Source organism: Hemicordylus capensis, chromosome 1 (assembly GCF_027244095.1).
Source record: "Hemicordylus capensis ecotype Gifberg chromosome 1, rHemCap1.1.pri, whole genome shotgun sequence".
NCBI lineage: Eukaryota > Metazoa > Chordata > Lepidosauria > Squamata > Cordylidae > Hemicordylus > Hemicordylus capensis.
The window spans coordinates 159,751,001-159,775,885 of NC_069657.1; the positions used below are offsets into that span (position 1 = coordinate 159,751,001).

The 24,885-nt window shown below is 44.0% G+C and overlaps 1 protein-coding gene across 11 annotated transcripts in view; it reads right to left on the reverse strand.

Annotated features, from left to right (window-relative positions):
* SEMA5B (semaphorin 5B) overlaps positions 1–24,885 on the reverse strand; it is a 576,167-nt gene that overhangs the window by 112,364 nt on the left and 438,918 nt on the right. For all 11 annotated transcript variants that reach the window (XM_053256885.1, XM_053256927.1, XM_053256858.1 and 8 more), the window contains one exon: positions 15,227–15,512. In XM_053256885.1, the coding sequence (XP_053112860.1) occupies positions 15,227–15,512 (286 nt within the window). The remainder of the gene's footprint in view (positions 1–15,226; positions 15,513–24,885) is intronic.

Below are 24,885 nucleotides of genomic sequence, written 5' to 3' on the forward strand. Positions count from 1 at the left end.
CTTTCTCCTCACAGCCATCCTTCCATTTCACTGAGCAATGGAGTGGTTTGCTTTGAACTTGTCAGAGCACCACATGCTAAACCTTTCTTCACTGGTGTCTGAGTGTTATTGACATGTTGCGTGTTCACAGAAGGCAGTTCTTTAGACAAAGCTAATGACGAGTGACAAGTTAATGCCTTCAGGCACAAGGAGATGAGGAGAGAAAATAATCGTCAAAATAAAACTGTGTATTGTTCCCGATTGGAGTGGGGTTTTCAAAGCAAACTATTGAATGTTTCAGAGCAATATTTTCTGCCCCAGAACTGTAGAGGGTCTTCAATACAACTCTGATTATCCTACAGCTTTCTGTCATTACATCTGGCACATTGGTCAAAATGCTAAGCCTGTCACATCCACAGCTCTTGCACATTGAAAAACGAAGAACCAAAGCATGAAAAATGGACTAGGGTGCCCGTAAAATCATTGATCTGGAAATAGCCATAAGGATTATCTACCAGTAGCCAAGCATTCCAAAACTTCTAAAAAGAGAGCAGTATGAGTACTACAACATAACTGCAGTGCTCCAGCACATCAAAGCTTTCCAGAACATCTTATTTCATTGTTTATGACTAAAACATTTTTCCTCACAGCAATATTATAAACCTATATCATTGCTATGCACTACTCATTCAAATCAAATCAAATCAAATCAAGTACTTCTAATGAATCACTAATCTAAAGAAGCATACCCCAAGGAACTCTGAGAAGTGCAATTAAAGTGTGTGTGTGTGTGTGTGTGTGTGTGTGTGTGTGTGTGTGTATGCGTATGCTGAAGATTCCACTCAGAAGACTAAGAGGCTATTCACACGATTGTAGAAAATCGGGCTAACCTCCGCTAGCGTAACCCGTTCAAGTAGCCTGCCCCTTAAACAGCGTTCCGCAAACCCAGTTTTTCGGATCGTGAGTAGCCGCGGTGCAGCTCCGCGGTGCGGCTACTCACGAGTACACCCGCCGGCGGGAGGCTGAAAAGCAGCCTCCCGGCTCAGGGGTCTCCCCAGTATCTTCCGGGGGCCACGCGGCCCTGGAGCTTCCAGGGGCCACGCGGCCCCCGAACTCCCCAACCCCCACCGGCTCTGTCACAGAGCCGGCAGTCGTGTGGGTGGCCGATCTGGCCGCCCAGGGTTCCCGCCCTGCTCGTCTGCGGGGACAGCCCACTCTCCCCGCAAAACCAGGTCTCACTGATAGTGAGAGCCGCATCTCAGTATCCTTAGCTCTATTCATATGGTACATTTAATGTGCATACAATCTGGATACAGAAGACACATCTGTGCATGTAACATACTGTGCATACAGTTAATCACACATTATACTCAACATGTGTACAGCAGTACACACATTTTGTACTATACATTTTGAAGGGGCCCAGTGTCTGTTGTGACTTCTAAACTGGATGGCTGGCTGTGGGACAATCAGTCACACAAAAATTGTATGTGTGTACACACACCTGTACAACCAGGGGCGTAGCAAGGTTGGAGTGGGCCCAGAGACAAGTTTTTTAAATGGGCCCCCTGTCATTGAAGCTCAGCTCTTGAAGTAAAGAAATCTTAAATGAGGCTGAATAGTGGTAACAAAAAGCATAGTAAAATTTATATAGATAGATGATATAGATATAGATATAGATATAGATATAACCTATGTGCCACAACAGAACATCATCCTAAATCATTTTTTTAAAAGGTTTTGTAAATTGTGGACGATGCAAGTCATTTAATGGTACTAGAGAAAGACATGCTGTTCTGGTAGCTCCAGGTCTTAACATTCACATCAATTTCGGAGGATGAATACAACTGAAGGAAGCCCAGCCGGGTGCACAGTTGGGGGAGTAAGTCATGTGATTTGCCTCTGAGGGTCCCCCCAAGGCAGTGGGCCCCCAGACAACTGTCTCCTCTTGCCCTATTATAGTTACGCCCCTATGTACAACATAATGTATGAATAGTCCTCTTATGAAACTTCCTGAAGCTTCATGCCCCTGACATCCATCCATCTTTCTCTTAAATGTACCCATTGATAATCCCACACATGGAAGCTCTTGAGAGAGTTCGCAAGCAGTTGCTGGATAGCGGTGGGAACGGGCAGACAGTGGCCAGGCTGGCCAGCGAGGAGAGAAAGTGGTGGCCAGGGAAGCCGGTGAGGGAAAATGGCGGCCAGGCCAGCGGGCAGTGAGGGAAAGCACCGCTGGAGGGCGGTGAGGGGAAAGGGGACCGGGAGTGAGAGAATGGACTGGGGCTGAAGACGAAATGAAGATGTGGGGGTGAGGGAGAGAGACAGGGAGAAATAGGAGGTGCAGATGCTCTGCACCGAATCAGCTAGTTATACTAGATTTCAGTTGTACTGTTAGTGAAGGATCCAGATTAAGTTAGTCCTGACTAAGTCCCATTGAAATCAATAGTACTTCAGTTACTCATGACTTACTTGTTTTATTTATTTAAGTGGTTCCAAGTCATGACAAACTTGCAGCTCTGTATTTTTTGGTCATATTGTGAATGTTGCACAATCATTGCACTTAACACAATAAGGATAGTGGATAGCTTTGCACCATTTCTACAATATATGGGTAGAGGCAGGGCTGTTCCTAGGTAGGTGCGGAATGCAGGGCAAAGAGGGCTGTGGGGGCTCAACGGATCAACTTCTGGTGGCGGGCTGAGCTCCAGCTCCAAGTCCTGCTGTAGCATCTCTCTCTCTCTCTCTCTCTCTCTCTCTCTCTCTCTCTCTCTCTCTCTGGGCAGAGTTTGGCAGATGTGCAATGCTAGGCAGGCAGAAGGCCAGGCAAAGCCTGGCATGAGTGACACTTCAGAGACCCCGGGACTGCTGAGGAGCTAGTCTTTCAATCCTGAAATAGTTCATGTGGGCCATTTGCAACTCTCTGCTGAAAGACATGTGTCAAGCCATTAGAGTTCCAAATTGCCTATGTAGGCTATTCAAACTTTACAGGTCACAGGGCTCAGGACATGTGCCCCGATTCAGCCTACCACTGTTCCCTCTAAGGTGCGCACATGCGCATACATGTACAAGATATAAGACCCCCCCCACCCTCGCGCACCTGTTTCTGGCATGCATGCAGTCTTGCTGTGCTGCTGCTCCTGCCACTACCACCCAACTGCCCGCCAAGGTCCTGGTTTTTCCCTCTCCCTGGCCAGGCCATTGCCTCCTCCTCCCTCCCCCCGGCCAGGCCTCCTCCTCCTCCTCCAGGTCTGGCTTCAGATCTCATCCAAAGTCTCATTGGGAAAGTTCAAATTCTCCACTTGTGAGACTTCCATCAAGATCTGCAGATGGAGCCAGAGGAGGACGGAGGTGGAGGAGGAGAAGGTGGAGACAGTGGTGGCTCCCTGAAGCCCAGAGCTGCCTCAGCACCACGGTGTGACCACTGCAAGGAAGAAACAGGCAAGATTCTGCCAATGTAAGTGGCAGATTGTCAAGGAGGGGAGGTAAAGAAAGTTTGTGTGTTGCGCTTTGCGCGGTACATTAATTCTTTCCATTTGCGTTAGCACTCCTGGGGTCAGGGGTGTAACGAGAGTGGGGAAGGCAGGGCACGTGCCCTGGGCGCCATTACAGGGGGGCGCAAAGTGCCTGCCATGCCCCACCCCCGACCCAACTGCATCTGGAGAGGAGCCCCGCTCCCCGCCCCAGCGAGCACTTGCTCTTTATTTCAGGCAGCGTTTGCTGCCTAAAAGCATCTATTCCCCTTTCTCTCCCTCCAGAAAGGGAGAGAAAGGAAGAATAGATGCTTTCAGGCAGCAAGCACTGCCTGAAATGACGCTGAAGAGTTTGCTCAGGCTCTTTGGAGCTCGAGGCCATGCCCCTTTGCATGTGATGTCAAAGGGGGGCATGGCCTCAAGCCCTGGAGCTCTAGGCCATGCCCCCTTTTCATGTGATGTCAAAGGGGGCATGGCCTCAAGCTCCAAAGAGCCTGAGCAAACTCTTCTGCATCATTTCAGGCAGTGCTTGCGGCCTGAAAACATCTATTCTTCCTTTCTCTCCCTCTCAGGAGGGAGAGAAAGGGGAATAGATGCTTCTGCCACCAAAAGGTCTATTGCCCCCATCCTTTGTGTTACTAACTTACTTGCCTGCTGAGAACTTCAGTTCACAGGAGCCCTTCTGATATTCAGATCTGCTTCTTTTCAGCTTAGCATTCAACAAACTGAAGTTTTGATGCATGGATGTTAATTGTTATAATTTCCCAAGTAGCTGAAGAAATATAATAGTGTGGCCAACAGTCACTGGAATATCTCTTTGGGGCAATTCTTATTAGACCACCCACTTCTCCTGACATCATCTTCACAAGTTACCAGAGCAGTCATTCCGTATGGGAACTCTGACCAGTTTTTTTTGCAGAGCCATTGTGTTCTGTTCTTAGGGTTAGATGTGTATTAAAATATTCTACCCTTTAACTATAAATACATTATGAAAAGTATTTTTCACTGATAATGCAAAATCTTTCGGATCAAACTTGATAATGAAACCTTGCTGATGAAATATTTAAGAGGCAATATTGATAGATTAATTGATCCACCACTAATTTGTTACAGTGTTGAAGAAACCCAATAATTATTGTGGTATTAATTCCCCTCCTGTCCCCTTTTCTCAGGTATGTTCTGTGACATAGTGCCATTTTAGCCAATAGGGCTGTTTGGGGGAAATGGAAAAGTCTCGGGCCAAAATCATCCCAATCAGAGTTGTTCTATATTTTAAAACAGTTCTGTGATAAAAAGAACCACTAACTGTAGTGCAGTGTACTTGAATTGTATATATGTAGTATAACCAGCTGCTTGGGACAAAAAGAGACAACCACTGTGTATTTGATAGTAACCTGGTTATCTATCCCGATTAAATGTGTTTTAATAACAGCGGTTTGCCCGGAAAATTTGCGTTATCACAACCAGCTCCAAGGGGCTTGGCAATCCTGTTTAACTCTTTAACCAGGATTGCTATGATTATGAGAATGCAACCAGAGACAGCATTGAATGTTCAAAGAAAAATGAAAAGTTGCACATTATCCTTGCAACCTGTTGCTAAATGTCCTCCATGGAGTAAATTTCTGTTCAGTTTGCTAGAATTTCTTGCAAATATTTAAGAATTGTTGCCTTAGTAGTGTTCTGTCAGAATGGATCCTGTCAATCTCAGTTGTCATTTAAATCACCACATTAAAAATTAAGTAATTAATACTTTTAAGTTTTCTCAATTGTACCATTTCAGACTGCAGGTGTTTAGTCACATTCATATTTTTTAAATTATCAATTTAAATCTTGTTGCCTATTCCTTTAGATATTCCTCCAAAGTATATGCTGTTATACTTTTAGGTGATGATTAAGTTGATTTACAGTTAAATGGACCCTTGATGGCCATTTACTAGTTACTTAATCTATCTGTGCACATGTGAGGACATTGAGGAAGACTGCTGACTTGAAAATTATGGTAAAGTTATCTGAAAGATGGGTATCAGATGTTTGGACAGGGGTGCAATTTCAGTGCTTGCCCTAGGCGCTATTTTCCCTAGATACGCCTCTGCCTGGGGGGAGCCTGTTGTGCATTTGGAGGCTTGAGCGGCCAGCAGTGTCCCCAGAGTCTGTCAGCAGCAACTGTTCAATTCACTGATTTTATTTTTAAATGGGGATTACTAGGAAATGGCTATCTTCTGAATGCTAAGCTTGTAATGCATTAAAGCACCCCAGCTTCTTGAAGGTGGCTTCACAAATTGCTAAAGTGAACATTAAGCATTTCTCCCTTCTGCACCAAAAAATCTATTATACACTTGCTTCATAACAGGAAACTCATTTTAAAAGCCCTTTAAATGCTGGTTTGTCTTTAAATGCTAATAAATTGAGGGAAAGTTGTTCAGAATTTCTTCTGCAAATACAAAAACTAAACTAAACTAAAATAAAATTCAATCCTGCACGCTTGCACAAACAAGGTTCTAAGTTCCCCTCCATGGAATCTTCAGATAGGACTGAGAGAGACTCCTGCCAGTTGCAACCTTGGAAAAGCCGCTGCCAGTCTGTGTAGACAATACAGAGCTAGATGGACCAATGGCCTGACTTGGTATATGGCCGCTTCCTATGTTTATCTATCTTTAAATTTCTGGTGTTATTACCTTCCTTGAAGGTTCAAATCTTTTGTTCCAAAAGATGGAACAAAAATGTACAAATTAATCAATTTACAGTTAAGGCCCTTTGGTAAGCAGTTAGTTTGGCTAATCTAAGGCATGTGTTATTCCGATCTCCAAGATATTTGGAAGGAAATGGGAAGTCTACTGCGTAACTATCAGTTTTATAGGAGCAACTAACACTCAGGCAATCAATATTTTACAGGATAAGAATAAGAAAGCAAGGGTTTTATTTCTCTATTATTATTTTATAGGCCACTTCTAACCACCAATGGCAAATACAATTGCTTCTAAAACAGAAGACAGATAAATAGAATTGTAAAGTACACTTATTTCCTTCCATATTTTTGGTGTTTGTGTGTTGTATCTATAGTGGCACATAATAATGCACATGTGTGCACACTGCCTTGATACTGCCGCCCAGAACAAAACCTGTTCTGCTCACTGATGAAAAAAATTCAAGGGAACAATGCACCCTACCAAAAGTGGGCCTGGACGGAGGAAGAGGTTTTGCAGCAAAAGGTGAACCGCAGAAGGGCTGAGGAAGATATTCCATAGCAGGTTTTACAAGTGTACCCCGTTGCACCAGCACAATACTAGTCTGGAATGCAAGCTCCCAAATTAGTGTACCTAGCTAGCACAACATGCGTCCATTAGTGCAACTTGTTTGTACTAGTGCAGTGTTAGTCTAGAGCCACCTAATGGCGCAGCAGGGAAATGCTTGACTTAACAAGCAGGAGTCAATGATAAACCCCTCCTGTATTCTACCAAAGAAAACCATAGGGCTCTGTGGGTGCCAGGAATCGAAATCGACTTGACAGCACACTTTACCTTTAGTGTTAGTTTGGATGTCAGCCAAACATGGTGCCTAGAAATCATTCTCCCATCTAATTTAATTTTATTTATCTATCATATTTATATTCCGCCTGCTATATACAATATACATCTCTAGGCAGTGTAGATAACTAACCCAATCAAGAACATGAATTCTCCCATTTGTGTGGAAGGTAAATACCTAACATTATTTGGGGTTCAGAGGACAAAAGACCTTAGGCTAAAACTAGTTTATTCAGAGTAAATTCCACGAAAATGTAGTGCACACACAAAGTCTGAGAATGGATGTAGAAACGGGGGGGGGGGGGGATATTGTATCATGTTTGCATGTGAACTGGCTGTACTCTTGGTTCCTTACCTTGGTAAATAACTTGAAATGCACCAAGGAATGCCAGAAATAAAGATATATTTTGGGGCACTGTTCTGATGAGCTTTCTGCCATGTCCTCATGCTCATATACTGTGAGTCTCTAAATCTGATTTGGGCTTGCGAGGGTAACCAGGAAGGCCACTATCTGACCTTCAGAGATCAGACATATGAGAGTGGCTGAGATCGGAAGGGGAAGCTGTGGTATGCACATAATTGTGTAACCTCTTCCCTGCTCCATATTTCTCCTCGTAGATTTGGACACTGGTTCATTCTGAGCAAGACAGGCCTACTTCATATATTTAGGCCTATTGATAATTAAGCCAGAGTGTTAAGAAAGTGGGTCAAGTCCAAAGGCTTTTAAATGGGTTTCAGCAACCCTACTAAAAACTTTAATAACAACTGCTTAAATATTTCATAAGCTACTTCTCTAAATAGCCATCTTTTCTGCTGATTTAGCTCTGCATTACACAACAGTGAGCAATAAATCAGACTGTAACATGTTTTTCACAATGAAGTGCACCATGCTGGCCGATGCCCATTTTGGGGGGGAAATTGCTCGTGACCCCGTTAAATGAGAAGCTTTGATATTAGGATATTTTTTCCCCTGTCCTCCTTTAAGAGTAAGCATTTACTCTTTTAAGAGCATTTTTAAAATAAAAATAATGCATCTTTTATGCATCAGTCATACCCACTGGAGCGAATATCGAACTTATTTTGTATGCACAATGCATGCAGCATGACATAAGTCCTCGTAGAAGTTAAAAGAATAATTACCATTATTTGTCTAGTTGGCTGACAAATTGGAACATTTCCCCTTCTTTGAATACTTGAAAGAACATTGTGGCATAGCACAAAGCCACTATTTGATCTAAGTTTAGCTATTATCAATAATAATTTGTCTATTCAGTGCTGTAGAAGTTACATAATGCTCTTTTATTGCAAGGTAAAAGGAAAAGAGAAGAAATAATTGCATATTTGCTCTGTTTTTTGGCTCTGACTCATTACTAACAAGACAGCAGTCTAAACAGTTATGGGGTGAGATGGGGGGGGGGAATGGATTAGATTTTGCATTTATACCAAGTATTGGAAGCAGCATACAGTATTCGTCATAAACCACTCAGGCTGCCTGCATTAAAGACTAAGCGCCAAAAGTTACTGAGTATGGCCAAATTGGAATGCTTGCTGTGTCCTCATTAGGAATACAACAAAGCTCCAGGCTGCTCTAAGTCCCCGCCCCCTCCTAATTACCTGTTGCTCTGAATACAACAGAAGTCTGTTAAGAGATGGTTTAAGATAGGGGCTAAGCAAATGAGCTGGGGAAAATCTGGTTCAAACCTTGGTCCAGCTATTAACATATTGGATGGCCTCCATGCAAGAATGTCTCAACGGCCCTCCTCCCCTTCCATCTGAAATATGCAGGGAAATATATTGATCTACCACCCAGGGTTGTTGTAAGGATTACTTAGGTAATTCACGTAAACAACTCAAGTATTCAAAAAGTGTTGAATGCTAAGTGCTGAATGCCTCACAAGAAAAGCATGCAGTGTCCTCGTTCCTTCAGGAAGAATATTCAGAAGTCTGCCAAAGGATAGCCACTGGACTGCCAGAGCCACCAAGCCCATGAATGAATATGGTAAAAAAGAGTGAGAGCAAGTGCATGGTACCTACTGGTGATTCTTGGTGAAATGTACAGTGTTTCAGTGAGTTTGTCATGCCCCTTTCCTCAGATAGTGAAGAGGAAGGGGAAGCTGACAGTCTGCCAGCAGTTGCAGGGGAACCTGAGGGGCAGAGCCCAGCTGTCAGCCCACAGCAGATACCTGAGGCAGGTCCACTTGAAGCTTCAGGACAACTGGGACCATCAGAGGTAGCAGCGACAGGGAATGGAGAGCAGAACACTGAGGCACCTTTGCATCCTCGCAAGAGGAGACTGATTAGATGCAGACAACAGGTAGAAGAACTCAGGAGAAGCAGACAGCTGCTTTACAAACCAGATAGATCCTGTATCTATGGGCCAAAGGCGGAGAACAATTAAGTGCAGCTATAAATCAAGCCCGAAGGCTGCAGCTAGGCGCTGGAAGCAACAGGTCTCTTTGAGCCTGTTACAGCCGAGCCTCCGATTCAGAGGAAACCCCAGCTTTGTGTTGGCCTCTATAGAGACCCAGGCTTTTCCTGCTGCTACTCTGCTACCTGACTAAGTCCTGACAGCTGCCCTAGCTGCAATGCCTCCCCCGGGAACGCCTTGCACTCCTTTTGCTCTGGAACCGTGCTATCTGGTGAGCGGACTGATTTTTCAGGGGAGACGGACTACTGTAGTAAAGTATTCTCTTGTGTTTTCTTTGCAGACCGGGGTGGGGGGAGGACTTCAAAGAGCTGCCTGTGACCTTGACAGCGATCTTGACTTGGACACCTGACGGACAGGCGCCTGACAGAGTTTGGCAAGTGTAGCTAATGGAAGATCCTCTTCAGATTGGGCTAATGGACTAAACACCTGGCTGACATCTAGACTAAATTTATTTAAGGAAATCCCATTGAAATGAAAAGGACAAGTTATGCATGCCTAACGTATCCTTTTAATTTCAATGAGACTTCAAGTAAATTTAGTCAGGATGTCAGCCCATCTCTTAGCCATTGTCAAACAAGTTTCTTACCTAAGCTGACATCAATAGCATACCGTATTTTACGGACTATAAGACGCTACGGACTATAAGACGCACCTTAATTTTAATCCAGTTTTTCAGAGTTTTAACATATTAGACTGTTAAAACATATAAGACGCACCTGAATTTTGGCGGATATTTTTCGAGGAAAAAAGTGAGTCTTATAGTCCATAAAATACGGTAATTCATAGGTCAGAAAGATATAGAGACTAAGGATTTGGTCTATCCCAATGTTTTTAATCTGGCCCCATAACTTGAAGCAGAGCACTGTATATTGCTGAGAAACAAGACCAAAAATTAGGCTAAGTGTTGTTAGTATGTATCAACACTCTGCTAACTTTTTTTAAAAAAATCATTTCTTTAGCACTCTTAAGGAAAGGCAGACTGACTGATGAGTCTTGCAAATTCAAAAGGCCATTTATTTTAACATGAACTCTTGTCTAAACAGCCAACCAAGTATCTTTGCAAGCTTAACCACATGTTTTTCCATATCAAAAGAGTTCAGAACACTTCTTTTTGTTTTCTTAAATACCATTTTGTTTAACTAATTGCTGCTTTGGGGATATGATGCACTTAATGGATTTAAAGTTTAAAGCTTTCTTTGTCTTGGATGCTTTCAATGGCTTTTTTTTTTTTTTTGGCAAAACTTTAACATCACCCTGGAAAGGCAAAGATTAACCCACCGTTTTAACCGTGCTGTTATAATTTATTGGAGTATGATAACAACATATAAGCCCTGAATACACAGACAACAAACGAAATTGGTACAGTAGGGGACTGGCAATGCAGTATGAAGTTGTCTCCCAATATAATACAGTGGTCCCTCTACTTACGAAATTAATCTGTTCCGAATGCACATTTGTAAGTCGAAAAATTCGTAAGTCGAAAAGCGGTTTCCCATAGGAATGCATTGGGAACGGATTAATGCGTTCCGGAGCCTAGAAAAAAGACCCAGACCCCCAGTAAGGCTTGCAAACTGCACAGGAACATTTCTTTTCAAGAATAAACAGGCAGTAAACAGGCAGGCAAGTCAAGGAAACCGCATGTAAAATTTGTAAGTCGAGGAAACCCCATCTAAAAATTTGTAAGTCGAGGAAACCCCATCTAAAAATTTGTAAGTTGAAAAAACCGCATCTAAAACCGGATCTAAAACTGCCGTTTGTAACTCAAAAAATACTTATGTCGAGTAGTTTGTAAGTCGAGGGACCACTGTACATAGAAAACTTTGCTATGAACTTTTGTTAAGTTTAGTGATATAGAAAACACTGACACTGTGGGATCTAGTTCGAAGTTCAAATAGTGTTAAAAATCCATCCAGCAATATCTACCTATATGACACTTTTCACCCTGAAGTCCATTACTGAAGATCATTTTCCCCATAGCTGACCTTCAAAGCAGTTGAGGGGAAGGAGGGAAAATGGAGGATGGTGGAGGCTTCAGCACCCCTCGGCCCATGCATTCCTTCTGCACTTCAAATTTCACACCTGTTTATAGACTTCGTCTGGACAGTCCCATGTTTAAAGGTTTAAGTTTAAAGGTTTAAAGTTAAAATCATTGATTGATTTTAACTGTTTTATGATATTTGTGAACTGCCCTGAGCTATTCTGTAAGGGCGGTCTAAAAATCGAATAAATAAAATAATAAAGAAAGAAAGAATGTTCAAGAGTTTGTCATGAAACCTCGCCACCTGTTAGAAGTCCCTCTACGGTTGTCACCAGCTGGTCTGATGGCAACTCAGGACCTGGGCTTCTCTGCAGCCACCCTGGGGCTATGGAATATACTCCCTATCAAAATAAGAGTCTCATCATCTCTGGTAAAAAAGGTACAGTGTGCCATCAAGTCGATTTCGACTCCTGGTGCCCACAGAGCCCTGTTGTTTTTCTTTGGTAGAATACAGGAGGGGTTTGCCAATGCCTTCTCCTGTGCAGTATGAGATGATGCCTTTCAGCATCTTCCTGTATTGCTGCTGCCTGATACAGGTGTTTCCCATAGTCTGGGAAATACCAGTGGGGATTTGAACCAGCAACCTTCTGCCTGTTAGTCAAGCATTTCCCTGCTGTGCCACTGCCTTTAAAAAGACACTCAAGACACATACTATGTGCAGTTTGCTTTTTTTAAATTGTGGAAATTAGCTAGAGATTTGAATTCTGGCAGTGTAAAAATGTGTGAAAGTAAGTCACAGGTCTGCTGCCACTGCATCTAGTTTGGCCTGATTATGGGCCAGTTTTGACTATATGCTGGGGGCCAATTTGTACTTTAAAAAAAAAGTCACATTTGCAGTCAGCTTGCAGAAGTACTGCAACAAAGGAGCCATAAAAAAAGATTACAGATGATCACGGCTCCCCTACTATGAAAATGAAAGTTACAACTTCCATTCTTTTGATTGTTTTTGTAGAAGACAAGCTATGAACTTGTTTGAAACTTGTGATCAAATTTCTAGCTGCCACCTTATACTGGTCACACAAGTAAGCTGCTTATTTGAGCAAGGTATTTTAGCTCAAGTTGGCCTTGGCATATCAATGGGGCCAACTTTCTGATGACAATTCTTCAATTCTACTGAAGGTTAAGTCATGTGCTGCTATACAGAGAGCAGTTTTTGAGATAATTACTACTTTTAAGAAATCCTCTTCTCCACAAGTGGCTAATTCAGATGATTAAAGTAGGAAGGTACCATAATCTGATGTCTAGACAGAGCTGTCCTGTATAGTAACTAATCAGATTTTCTTCTATCAGTTCATAATTCAGTATGAAGTCTCAAAGTGCATTCTTATATTCTAGTAATATACATATGCTGCAACCAAGAACCATCATTGCGTGCAACTGACAGCCCTGTCCTGTGTGTGCACATTTGAAAGTGAGAAGCAAATTACACATTACATACAGTGCATGCAAATGTGTAACAATGTTGTTGTTGGTTTTTAAACCAAAAGCATCCTCTGAAGGCTGCAATTTTGAAGAGAAGTAGCAGAGAGCAAAGGAGGTGCTTAACCATTTCTCTACCAGATGCTTTTTTGCTCAAAAGCATCTGATAGAGAAAGCGTCTGGTCTACCACCACCACCACAAATAGCATCTTCTCCTTTGTGGGGTCCAGATGCATATTTGTCCTTGTAAACATGTACCTGGAACCCCACGGAAGGAACAGCAGTTTGGCCAGGATGTGAGAGCAAGTGGAAAAGCCATCTTTGGAGAAGGAAGGGTGATCAATCCTCACACCACCATCCAGAATACACTATCTCCCAAGACTGTTTTCCACTGCAAGAAAAAGTTGCTGGAGCTTCAATACACTCTTTGTGTGTAAAGTGCAGTTTGCCCCTCAGTCTGATCAATGGAACCAACCACCCAAGAAAGAATGAATGAATGGGAGCACCGCCTAAGAGCTTCTGAAAGTTCTGCATTTCGGAATTTAAAATAACCAAAATGCTGTGATTACACAGAAGCCGCCCCCGCCCCCCAACAACAGGGAGGCAAACCTCAGAGATGCTAAAGAAAATTGTATTATTTATAAATGCACTCCTATTTTTTATTATGCATAATGTGTTTCGAGTATTATGCACTCTTTGTCAATGATAGTTGTTGCTTTATAACTCCTAATAAAGAATGTCTTTATCTTTTGGGAGAGCCCTTACAAGCGACACAAAGTGATTATAGGCTCTAAAACACAAAACATGTTAGGCATAATAAAAAATTGGAGTGCATTTGCAATAAGCAATATGAATTTCTTTAGAGTATCTGGAAGTTTGCCTCCTTGTATTTTGGGTCTGAGATTGATGCTGCCCTCCTTTTTGCCTGCTGACTTATTTCTACTGGGACATAATCTCCCAGTCCTTGCTAGGAAGGACAGACTTACTTCTAGTTCAGACAACAACCCTTATATACAAGCTCTTAGGCATATTTAAGGATTCTTTTTCTGTACTGGGAGATACTCTGCCTATATATAGAAGGATGAATGTACTGCTGTGAGCATCATAAACTCTGTGGTGTGGGTGGAGGTTGCAGTTCAAAAATAAAGGAGATATAAAATGGAATGAGAAAACATATAATGATTTTGCCTTATATTTAGTAGAATTTATGTATATAATTTTAGATTTACCATGCACTTGTGTACGGCTTTGCTTATTTCACAAAGTTGGACAACAGATGGAATTTGCTTGCAACTTACAGCCCTTCTTGAGAGCTGAAGATCTCAGGCAAGATTGCAAACATTTAATAGCAAAGACTATTGTCCTGGAGACTCCCAGACTGTGGAAAAGACAGCTGAAGGGACTAATAACAGGGATGGCTTGGAAAAGGCGGATAAATAATGGTGTTTGGATGGTTGTGTGGTGTGGAGACTAATTTCTTCCACTCCCTCCAAAACCCTTAAGAGAGTCTCTTTGCTAGCACCTGAGTGCCAGCCTCAAGCCATTTCACTCTCTCAGTGCCTGAAGCTAGAGTACAGTTGTTAACCAAGGACTTGTGAGATTGGGCAGGGAGAGCAGATGGCAGGAGAGTCATCCAGAACTTGGTGTAGAGAAAGTGACGGGCTCTGACTGGGCCCTCAAACCAAACACAATAAGACGACAAGTCTTATATTTGCACGGGAGGTAGCAGGTAGGCAGCCATGCAGTCAATGCAAGGGATCATCCATCATGACAAGCCCAGGAAGTTCCCAGGCTGAATGGACTAGAAGCACCTGCTTGTTTTCAGAGACCTCATAAAGACATGTATTGTGGGAGAAGGGCAAAGAAGCAATTTCACTTTCTCCCCACCTGCAATTTAACATGGGTCCTCCACCAACCCCTGAAGTCAAGGGATCTTGCTCAAGAAAGGGATTTCCAAGCCTGAATGGGGTTCTTGTTGCTGCTGCTGCTGCAGCCAACACCACTGGGTCTTTTAGAGACAGATCGCCATCGGGGAGAGTGGTAGAAAGTAAAGACAAAGTGAAGTACAGAACATTTCCTTCTTCTATCTGCCCTGCACTTCTACTCACCACAAATTGGTTCCACACTTATAATATAGCATTACTAGTAACTGAGAACAAAAATTAGATATTATTCTCCTCCTCAGAGTTCCCATTTCCCCACTAAATCCTGAAATGTAGTTCTGCCTTTTTGAATATGTGTGATCCTGAACATCCTTTTTATCCCACTTCTGTTCACTAACTATAAACAGGTAAGTACCATTACTAGTAAATGTGGTAAGTATCAAAACAAAGTGAACAGGGAGCTAAAGAATCAATAAACTCACACATTGGTAGTGAACACTCCGTAGATCAAATCCTGTTCAGGAAGATAAAAAGTGCTTTGCAGTTCATTGTAGTAGAAGGGGATTTCTCCAGAGCGGGAGCAGTTCAGACGAGCTTTCGTAAACGTTGTCCATGTGTCCTCCAACAAAAATCGCCCTCCAATGTCATTTTTGCAAACCCTTGCAACTCGAGAATAGACTGTTTTTCCACAGTCATGTTCAACAGCATTCTCGCGGAAAAAGAAGTAAGTGAACAAACCAATGTCATAGGCAGCAATGAAGTTAGGCTCTGGAGAAAAAAGAAATTAAGTCATAAAACACAATGAAACTTATATAGAAGGAGCAATATTTAAATAAGTGGGGTGTGTGTGTGAGAGGGGGGAGGAGAAGGGGAGTTCATAAGAGGTTGAAGAGAAAATGGGGGGCGTTCACATTTTCTAACGGGGGGTGCACACTAATGGGCTGGTTCACACAAGCGCATTCCTCATTTGATGCCTACAGCATCAAGAGTTGGCTTGCATGATGAATGAGCCATCCTAGATCAAAGTATAATGGTCAGAACGTTCATTTCACCTCACCACTGTCCCAAACACAGTATTTTTCCAACAGAGCCAGATCACCCATTCAGTTAGTAGTCATCATGTTAAGTTGCTTAATTATAATAATAATTAAGCAAATGTACATGCATGTGTGAAGTGGCCAGGCAGTAACTTCAAAATTAACCAAGTTTCCTCATATAGCAGGTAGCTGACCTTTGGTACTATGGCCTGCCTAAATGAACAGCAGATGAGGTGTTAATACTGCTCTGGACTATACAGCATTTCAGACAGCAGATGACAAATCCACACCATTGATGCTAATGGGGAAGCAAAGTCATGTGATTCCCCACCTGCAGTCTGTAGCAGTGTAGAATCTAGGAGCGATTCTACCTTCTCATTTGCTGTTTGTGTGGACCAGGCCTGACTCCTGTGAGCTGTGCTGATGATCAATAGCAGAACTACTTTCAAAAATAAAAAGGAGATATAAGGAACATCGATTGTAATTAGTAAATACAGGGGTTCTCAGACTTGGGTTCCCACATGTCGTTGGATCACAACTCCCATCTTCCCCAGTCATAATGGCTAGTTTTGAGAACCCCTGATTAAAATAGTAAGGTGTCCATCTTCTTACGCAGCGGGGAAATGACTTGACTAGCAAGCCAGAGGTTGCCAGTTCAAATCCCCGCTGGTATGTTTCCCAGACTATGGGAAACACCTATATCGGGCAGCAGCAATATAGGAAGATGCTGAAAGGCACCATCTCATACTGTGCTGGAAACGGCAATGGTAAACCCCTCCTGTATTCTACCAAAGACAACCACAGGGCTCTGTGTTTTCCAGGAGTCAACACCGACTCAACAGCATACTTTACTTTACCAAGGGAATTAGGCTAATTGAAACTATGATTAAATGTCAGTGACTAGCACTTTCTGTTCATTTCCTATGGAATTACCATCAATTTTGTCTGCTGTATCTAACATGGATCACAGTCAGAAACACATATCTATTCAGTAATGGAACTTTGATTCAATGCAGTATATCTCCTCATATGTTCTTGTGGTTTACAGACTTTCCCTGTGATTTCATCAAACTTAAAGCCAGGGTTGTTGGGTCAAAGATTGATATCTGGTGATAATGACAACGAACCCAAGTTTGGCTGAAGGTAACAGACATTACTTCAGTGTTCCTGTGTGCGAGTCCTAGAAAAGTGAACCGTTGGTGCAATTATAATGGAAAATCAGAACTTAGAGCAGAGCTATGTACAGTAATCAGCACACAGCAGCATTTATTGTATAAATTACAATTGACCACAAATCTTTTTGGGGAGAGTGGGGCTTGGACAAATTCCTCCACTCCCCGCTTATGCACATCCTTTGTGCATGTGAACATATATGAACATATGAAGCTGCCTCACACTGAACCAGGCTATTGGTTCATGGAACTTTACACTGACTGGCAGCAGCTCTCCACGATTTCCCACGGGTCTTTCCCACCTCTAGCTGGAGAGGTGAGGAATGGAACATGGGACCTTCTGCATACAAAGTATGTGCCCTGCCTCTGAGCTATGACTCCCTCACAGCTGTAGGGGTCTAGGTGTGTGTGTGTGTGTGTGTAGATGTCTGTAAAGAGAATTGTACTGAATAATGAACACATGGAATAGTAAAATCCCCTGGAGATACAAAGAGATATATTGAAGCTCTTCTCACGATCAGTGAGAAGAACTTTGGGGCTAACTGCAGGGAGAGTGGGCTTAGCCCACTCTCCCCGCAGATGAGCAGCCACTCGTAGCTGGGTGGGCAGATCAGCCACCCACACGACTGCTGGCTCAGTCACGGAGCCGGCAAGGGCAGTGGGGATCAGGGGCCGCATGGCCCCTGGAAGTTCCAGGATGCCCCGCGTGAGCGTTCTGGAGAGACCCCCGAGCCTGGGAGTCAACACACGAGCAAAAAGATGAGGTTAACAGAGCACTCGCTCCATTAACCTCATCTTAGGGGAGGCGTAGTTAGTGATCATGAGAATAGCTTCATTATGATTTACAGGTAACAGGATCCTCAAGGGTTTAAGAGAATTGCGAGCAGAGGAGGTTTTCTGAAATATGGGACTTGGTGGAAGTGACACCACACAAGGTCTCAGTATTGTTTTTCAGTCAACTAATTGATTAACTGACCAGCCAATTAACTGACCAGCCAAACAGCACAATCTAAACAAGAACAGAATGAATCTTCATTTTGTAAGATTCCTTGTCCTAATACAGGTGTGAAGTATCTCTCTTCTCAGCTTGCTGTGGCCATATTGATGGCACTGAAACACAGTATACTTTTAAGACCTATCTGCACCATTAGTTTTCCATCTTGCTAGAATAACCCACCAACATCTGGCTTTTACCATAAAAACCTTATACTTCAGCATGAACAATTTTATGTAATGTATGTAATATTTCTCTATATATCCTGTTCTCTTTCCCTAGAGTTTGAGATGTCTGAACGTGGGCACAGGCCTAAGTGGAAGCAGGGTAGTACAGAAGAGGGTCTCTACTGGTAAGAGAGACCCTCCAATCACCAAAACTGGTCCTGAACAGGGGTGTTGCTATAATTGAGTGGATGGGTTCAAAGAACCTGGGCCCCCAAGCTCCTTAGCACCCCCCAGCGCCACCCCTATCTTCTTCATTATGTCCCTCATTCCGAGGGACCACTGGAGAGAGGGGTTAACATAGGCCCCCTCTCCCCTAGCTACACCCCTGGTACGAGTTTTACATATGAACCTTCAGTATTAAATACCTCCAGCAGCAGAAGGTAGCACCTAGCCACTGTGTGGAGTGTGGAGATTCTGCTGGCTGAGCAGGTATGTATGTATTTAACTTGTATACTGCCCAAACATACGTCTCTGGGCGGTTAACAATGACATAAAAACAGTTAAAACAAATATAAAAGGTTAAAACAAATTAACAATTTAAAAACAGTATAAAATTAAAACCTACAAATTTAAAAAGCTGAAAAAGCTTGGGTGAAAAGATGGGTCTTCAGATTCTTTTTTTAAATAGAGTGACTATTTAGGTAGTGAGCAAAGGACGAGTTTCTTTGTCTGAAATTGCTCCTCCTTCTACAGTCACTTCAAAGGTGAATGGAAGGCTAAAGATCTGCTTTGGAAGCAAAGGGAGGCTCAGCCCTTCATCTCCAAAGTGAATATCAGGGAGAGGAAGGGGAAACTGCAGAAACATACCCTTGGGTATATTGGCAGAGCCATGACTCCAGTGGTGGCTTTGGGGGTGAAAGGAGAGCAGAGACCTCCCTTCATCCCCAAAGCAAGAGCAAAGGAGTGGGCTTCAAGATCATGCACTCCTTTGATGTATTGTCTCAGAGTTTATACTCTTCACTTTACTGGGACAAAGAGAGGGCAACAGTGACGGGGCCCTGTCAAGTCCTCCCTCCACGTACTTGCATACACACACACACCCTATTTATATTAATTACAGAATTTTGCTAATATATGTTAAAGGACGCTGAATGGTCAGTATTCAAAGCCAACATTTGTTGTTCTCCCTGGGAATCATTTTGATTGTTCTGATTTTTAAAAACACAATATAAATCTAGATTCAGCAGGGTGTGTACTGTATGCTCTAGTGAGGCATCAGTACCACAGTTCTCGAGTCTCTGATTCCAATGGAATTTTGCAGAATTTAAGAACTGCCCTGGAATAAATGCTTCAAGCCGAAAATGCAGCTTTAAGGTGTCCAGTCTGACATTCTGAATGACTCAATGGCAAATCGAAAAGGTTAACCTATGAATAATTGACACAAGGAGAAAACAACAAGCTTGTTGATTGTATATGGTCCTTTTATGAGCCCACTTCAAATGGCTCCTCAAAGCTAGGAAAATAATTGCTATTTGTAGATAAAGATATGAAAAATACCAGACAACAGGCCACAGGCCCTTGGAATGCTCACAACATAAGGGATGGACAAGAGTTCAGAATTCAAAAGATAGCATTTCTGGTTGCATGATGCAACATCTAGCCAGAATTCAGGTGCCCCTCATTATTTGCAGGGGTTCCATTCTCACCTATAGAGACGAATACAGAAACCATGAATAATAAGACCTTGAGTCAATGGGAATGGTCGGGGTGGGGAGTCAGTTTCCTAAACACAAAAAGGGACCAAAATGCAGCAGGGGGCAGAAATCGGCATTCAAAAGAAACTTGATATTTGATTACATTAAATTTGCATTTAAAAATAAGCTCAAAGTTTACTGTAGAGCCTTTAGGGAACCTGTTTAGCAATTATGTGATGGCTTTCAAGCAATTCCATTTGTTCCTAACAGAGAAGTCACAAAGGTCTACTGTGTTTTGTCATCTGATACAGGCTCCTGACAACTCAGGATGCCTCAGTGAGGGACTGGAAAACCAACAGCAGCTGAATCTGAACAATATCACGGTAAGATTGTTGTTGATTTTGAGACGGTGTTCATCTCTTATCTGTGCCAAATCTGCTGCTGTACCTGGAAGTCCCAATTATAATAGTGGGCAGGATCACCTCTCACCAGTTCTCTCTGGTGAGAATGTTCTGATCTCATCTAATTTATCAAACCTTAGCAACAGTCATTCATGTATTCAGTTTCTTGGGACTAGACTACAATAATGTACAGGTGGGCCTCGTTATCCACAGGGGTTCAATTCCCACAGATAACAAGGAATTGAGTCTATTAGTGGGCCCGGGCACAGAGCATCTGTGCCTCAAGCGGGCCTGCCACCGCCGCCTCTGGCCTCCCCGCGGCCAGGCCGGGCCCGCTGCCGCCGCCTCTGGCCTCCCCGCGGCCGGGCCTGCTGCCGCCACCTCTGGCCTCCCCGCGGCTGGGCCCGCCGCCTCTGGCCTCCCCGCAGCCGGGCCTGCTGCCACCGCCTCTGGCCTCCCCGCAGCCGGGCCGGGCCCGTGGCCGCCTGGCCCGCTGCCTGGCCTCCGCAGCTGGGCCTCCGCGGCCGGGCCCGCCAGCCGCCAGCTCGGCTCCGCCCGGGCCCGCCGCCGCCTCGGCCGGCCGGGCCCACCGCAGCTCCGCGGCCACCATGGCCACCCACACTCCTGGCCCGCTGGTTCTCCTGGGTGTGCCGCCAGGACCAATCAGGCGCCCCCGCAGCCCAGCCAATCAGCTGGGCTGCCGGGATGCATTTCTCCTGGGCACACCCAGGAGAAATATATATATAGATGGGGATTGGGGAATTAGGTTCCTGCATGGCAAAAAAAGGCACAAAACAGCTAAAAATGGCATAAATAAGAGCAAATAAGAGCAAATAAGAGCCATACCATGCTCTACAGGTCTCCAACTGTACATCGATGCCCTCTCCCACCCACAATTTTGAGGATTTTCCTCAAAAAATCTCAGTAAAAATGGCTCTTTATTATTTTATTTATTTATTTATTACATTTATAGACTGCTGCATCCAAAGGCTCAAGGCGGTGCACAAGTTAAAAAAGACATAAAACAGACACCATCTAAAACACACTGCTTAAAACAACATAAAAACAATTTTAAAACAATTCAAAACCATTTAAAACCAATTAAAATACTTAAAAACAATATTAAAACCTTGTAAGACCAGGCCAAACAAATACGTATTCAGGGCTCTCTTAAAGGCCAACAGCAAGTCTAAACTGCAGATATCTGCTGGGATTGCATTCCATAGGCCAGGAACAGTTACAGATAAGGCTCAGTTCCAAGTCGCCACCAGATGTACTGGTGGTAACTGGAGACAGACCTCTCCAGATGACCTCAATGTGCAATGGGAATCATACAGAAGAAGGCGCTCTCTATGGACCCAAGCTGTTCAAGGTTTTAAAAGTAATAACCAGCCTGGATCCAAGAGCACTCCCAAACTGCATACTTGTTTCTTCTGGGGGAGTGTAACCCCATCCAGCACAGGAAGATCTAACTAATTCCTCAAATTGCAACCCCCCCACAATGAGCATCTTGCTTGGATTCAGCTTCAATTCATTATCCCTCATCCAGCCCATTACAGCACATAGACAAGCATTTAGGGAGTAAATGCCATTTCCTGATGATGATGATGATGAGGAGGAGGAGGAGGAGGAGGAGGAGGAGGATTTGGCATACTGCTAACACCCTGAACCAAATCTCCTGATGACCTCATTCAGCGGTTTCATGTAGATATTAAAAAGCATTGGTGACAGAATGGAGCCCTGAGGGAATCTCCCTTAGGAGCGGAACCATGCAAGGCAGTGCCTCCTATCCCCAACTCCCCAAGGCAAAACAAAAGGATACTATGGTTGATGGTATCCAATGCCGCCGAGAGATCCAAAAGAACCAACAGAGTCACATTCCCCCTGTTGATTCCCTGGTAAAGGTCATCCATCATGCTGACCAAGGCAGATTCAACCCCATAGCCTGCTCTAAAGCCAGTTTGAAATTGGTCTAGATAATTGGTTTCCTCCAAAACTGCCTGGAGCTGGTTAGCCACCACTCTCTCAATCACTTTGCCCAGCCATGGGAGACTAGAGCCCATAACTATCCATCACTGAGGGATCTAGGGAAGGCTTCTGGTTTAATCATTGCCTCCTTCAAATATGGAGGCATCCTACCCTCCCTCAGTGATGAATTAATGATATTAACTAGGCCATCTCCAACAATTTCCCTGTTAGATATAAGCAGCCAAGTTGGGCTAGGATCCAGAGAACAAGTGGTAGGCTGCATCGCCCCAAGCAGCTTGTCCATGTCCTCAGGCCTCACTGATTGAAACTGATCCAATCTAATACTGCAAGAGGGATTGCTGGACATCACCTTAATAGATTCTGCAGAACCAGTGGAGTCCAAGTTGGCCCAAATACAAGAGATTTTGTCTGCAAAGAACCCATTAAGAGCATCGCAGCAGAACAAAGTCTCTGAGGACTGGTTTGAAATGGAAGGAGCCTGAATCAAACACCTCACAACCCAGGACAGCTCTGCTGAACACGAACCTGCAGAAGCAATTCGTGCAGACCAGAATTGTTTTTTTGCCACATGCACCGCTTCAGCATAAACCTTCAAATGGGCTCTACGCTGTGTCCTGTCACATTCAAGCCGAGTTCTCCTCCACTTGTGCTCTAGTCGCCTACCTCGCTGCTTCAGACCCCTCAACTGCTCTGTTTACCAAGGGGCAACTTTTAAAACAGGTCAGAAGGGACGCTTAGGAGAGATCGTGTCTACTGCTCTGGTGAGTTCCCTATTCCACGTTCCCACCGGGGCATCGACAGAATCACTGGCAGGACCGACATTAAAACCCTCCAAGGCTTTTTGGAAACCTATTGGGTCCAGCAGCCATCTCAGGCAGACCATCTTCATAGGTTCTCCACCCCTGCAGGGCTGAGTTGTGGCTGTGAAACCAGCCTTAACCAGGTAGTGGTCTGTCCAAGACAATGGGGAAACCACGGGATCCCCCACCCACGGAACACCCCTCTGATCAGAATAAAAGACCAAATTGAGTGTGTGGCCAGCAACATGAGTTGGTCCTAAAACTAGTTGGGATAGGCCCATAGTTGTCAAGGCAGCTATGAATTCCTAAGCCACACCAGACAAGTCAGCCTCACAAGGGATATTGAAGTCCCGCAGCACTAAGAGTCTGGGTGACTCCAACATCAACTCCAAGACCAGCTGTCAGCTCAGTTAGGGAATCAGTTGGGCAGCAGGGTGGACGGTACACCAACAGAATCCCCAATCCATCCCTAGTTACTTTTTTTTTTTTTTTTTAAACACAAGAGCCACAAATTGGCTCCTTTAAATAAAATGGTGACCGGAAATGACCTCAGAAATCATTTTCAGCAACCTATTAATCACTGATACATAGGTATTAACCCTTTCTCTACCAAAGTATGCCAAAGTAGAGTGCATATTTCCAGACCACAAAAAGCAGTATTGTGAATAGCGAGATCCACCTGTACCTTCCCTTCAGGAAGCTTCAGCTGCAACAGAATATGTGTCAAAAGTCCTGGGTCCTATGGCTCCTCCGTCATACATTTCAGGGGATGAGAGACTCCAGTAGCAGTGGATCCTCCCCCTCTTTTGCAACTAGAGGAGGTGACAGGAGGGGAATCTTCAACGAAGCTTCAGACCCAGAAGGGGCACCAGGAAGAGAAACCCTGGCAGCTTCAGCTCCTCCCCCTCCACTAAGACCAGAGGACGCACGCCGGTCCAACTCCTCCGACTTTGAAAAGTCCTGGGGAGATTCTCCAGACAAGGTGAGTCTCCCCTACCTCAGCACAGCCCACGTCTTCAAATCAGGACCCAAGCCATTTAAGAGCAAAGGATGGAGCCAGAGTTCACTTCCCCTTTAAAAGTGCTCAGTTGGATTCAGGAACTTGCTGAAACAACATTGTTGTAGAAGTGCTAGCCTTGACCTTGCCTTGTATCTGAGTAACCCTGATTTCCTGGGCCTTGACCAATGTTTGTTGTGGACTTTGACTCACGCCTGCTCCCACGTACACCTGATTCTCTGGTTTTTGACTCTGGCTTGGCTGACCTTGACTCTGGAAGCTCCTACACTGACCTGACCTCCTAGCTCCTGACCAGTATTCCCTGTAACAGAAAATCCCAGATGTTGTTGACCTCAACTTCCAGCATCCTCAGCCAAAGCCTACTGCAGCTAGGGATTCTGGGAGCTGTAGTCAACAACACCTGGGATTCCCTCTTACAGGGAACACTGCTCCTGACCCTGGCTTGGCTGATGCTGACTCTCCTTCATGGATAATCTCCTGGTTCTGGACCCTGGCTTGCCTAACAATGCTTATCCTTCATTAGATCTGTTCCTCTGGCCCAAGACTTCAGCCTCATGCACACTGCCTCAGTGAGTCATGATAATATGGCAGCCTGTCACCCCCTGATGAAATGGGATGCTGTATGCACATTATACCAATACCAACAACCCATTACTTTTGGCGAATCATTTCATGAGGCTGTTTGTGATATACACAGTCCTAGATGCCTCCAGTCCTACAATAAAGAATGAGTTCACATGTATATTGATCACTTGACGACTGCAGTATCAAGGGATGACATGTATATGTGAAATAGCCATCACATACAAGGCTTCTATATCACCGCACACATAATCTTTTGCTAAGTGGAAGCAATTTGCAGTTTTGGC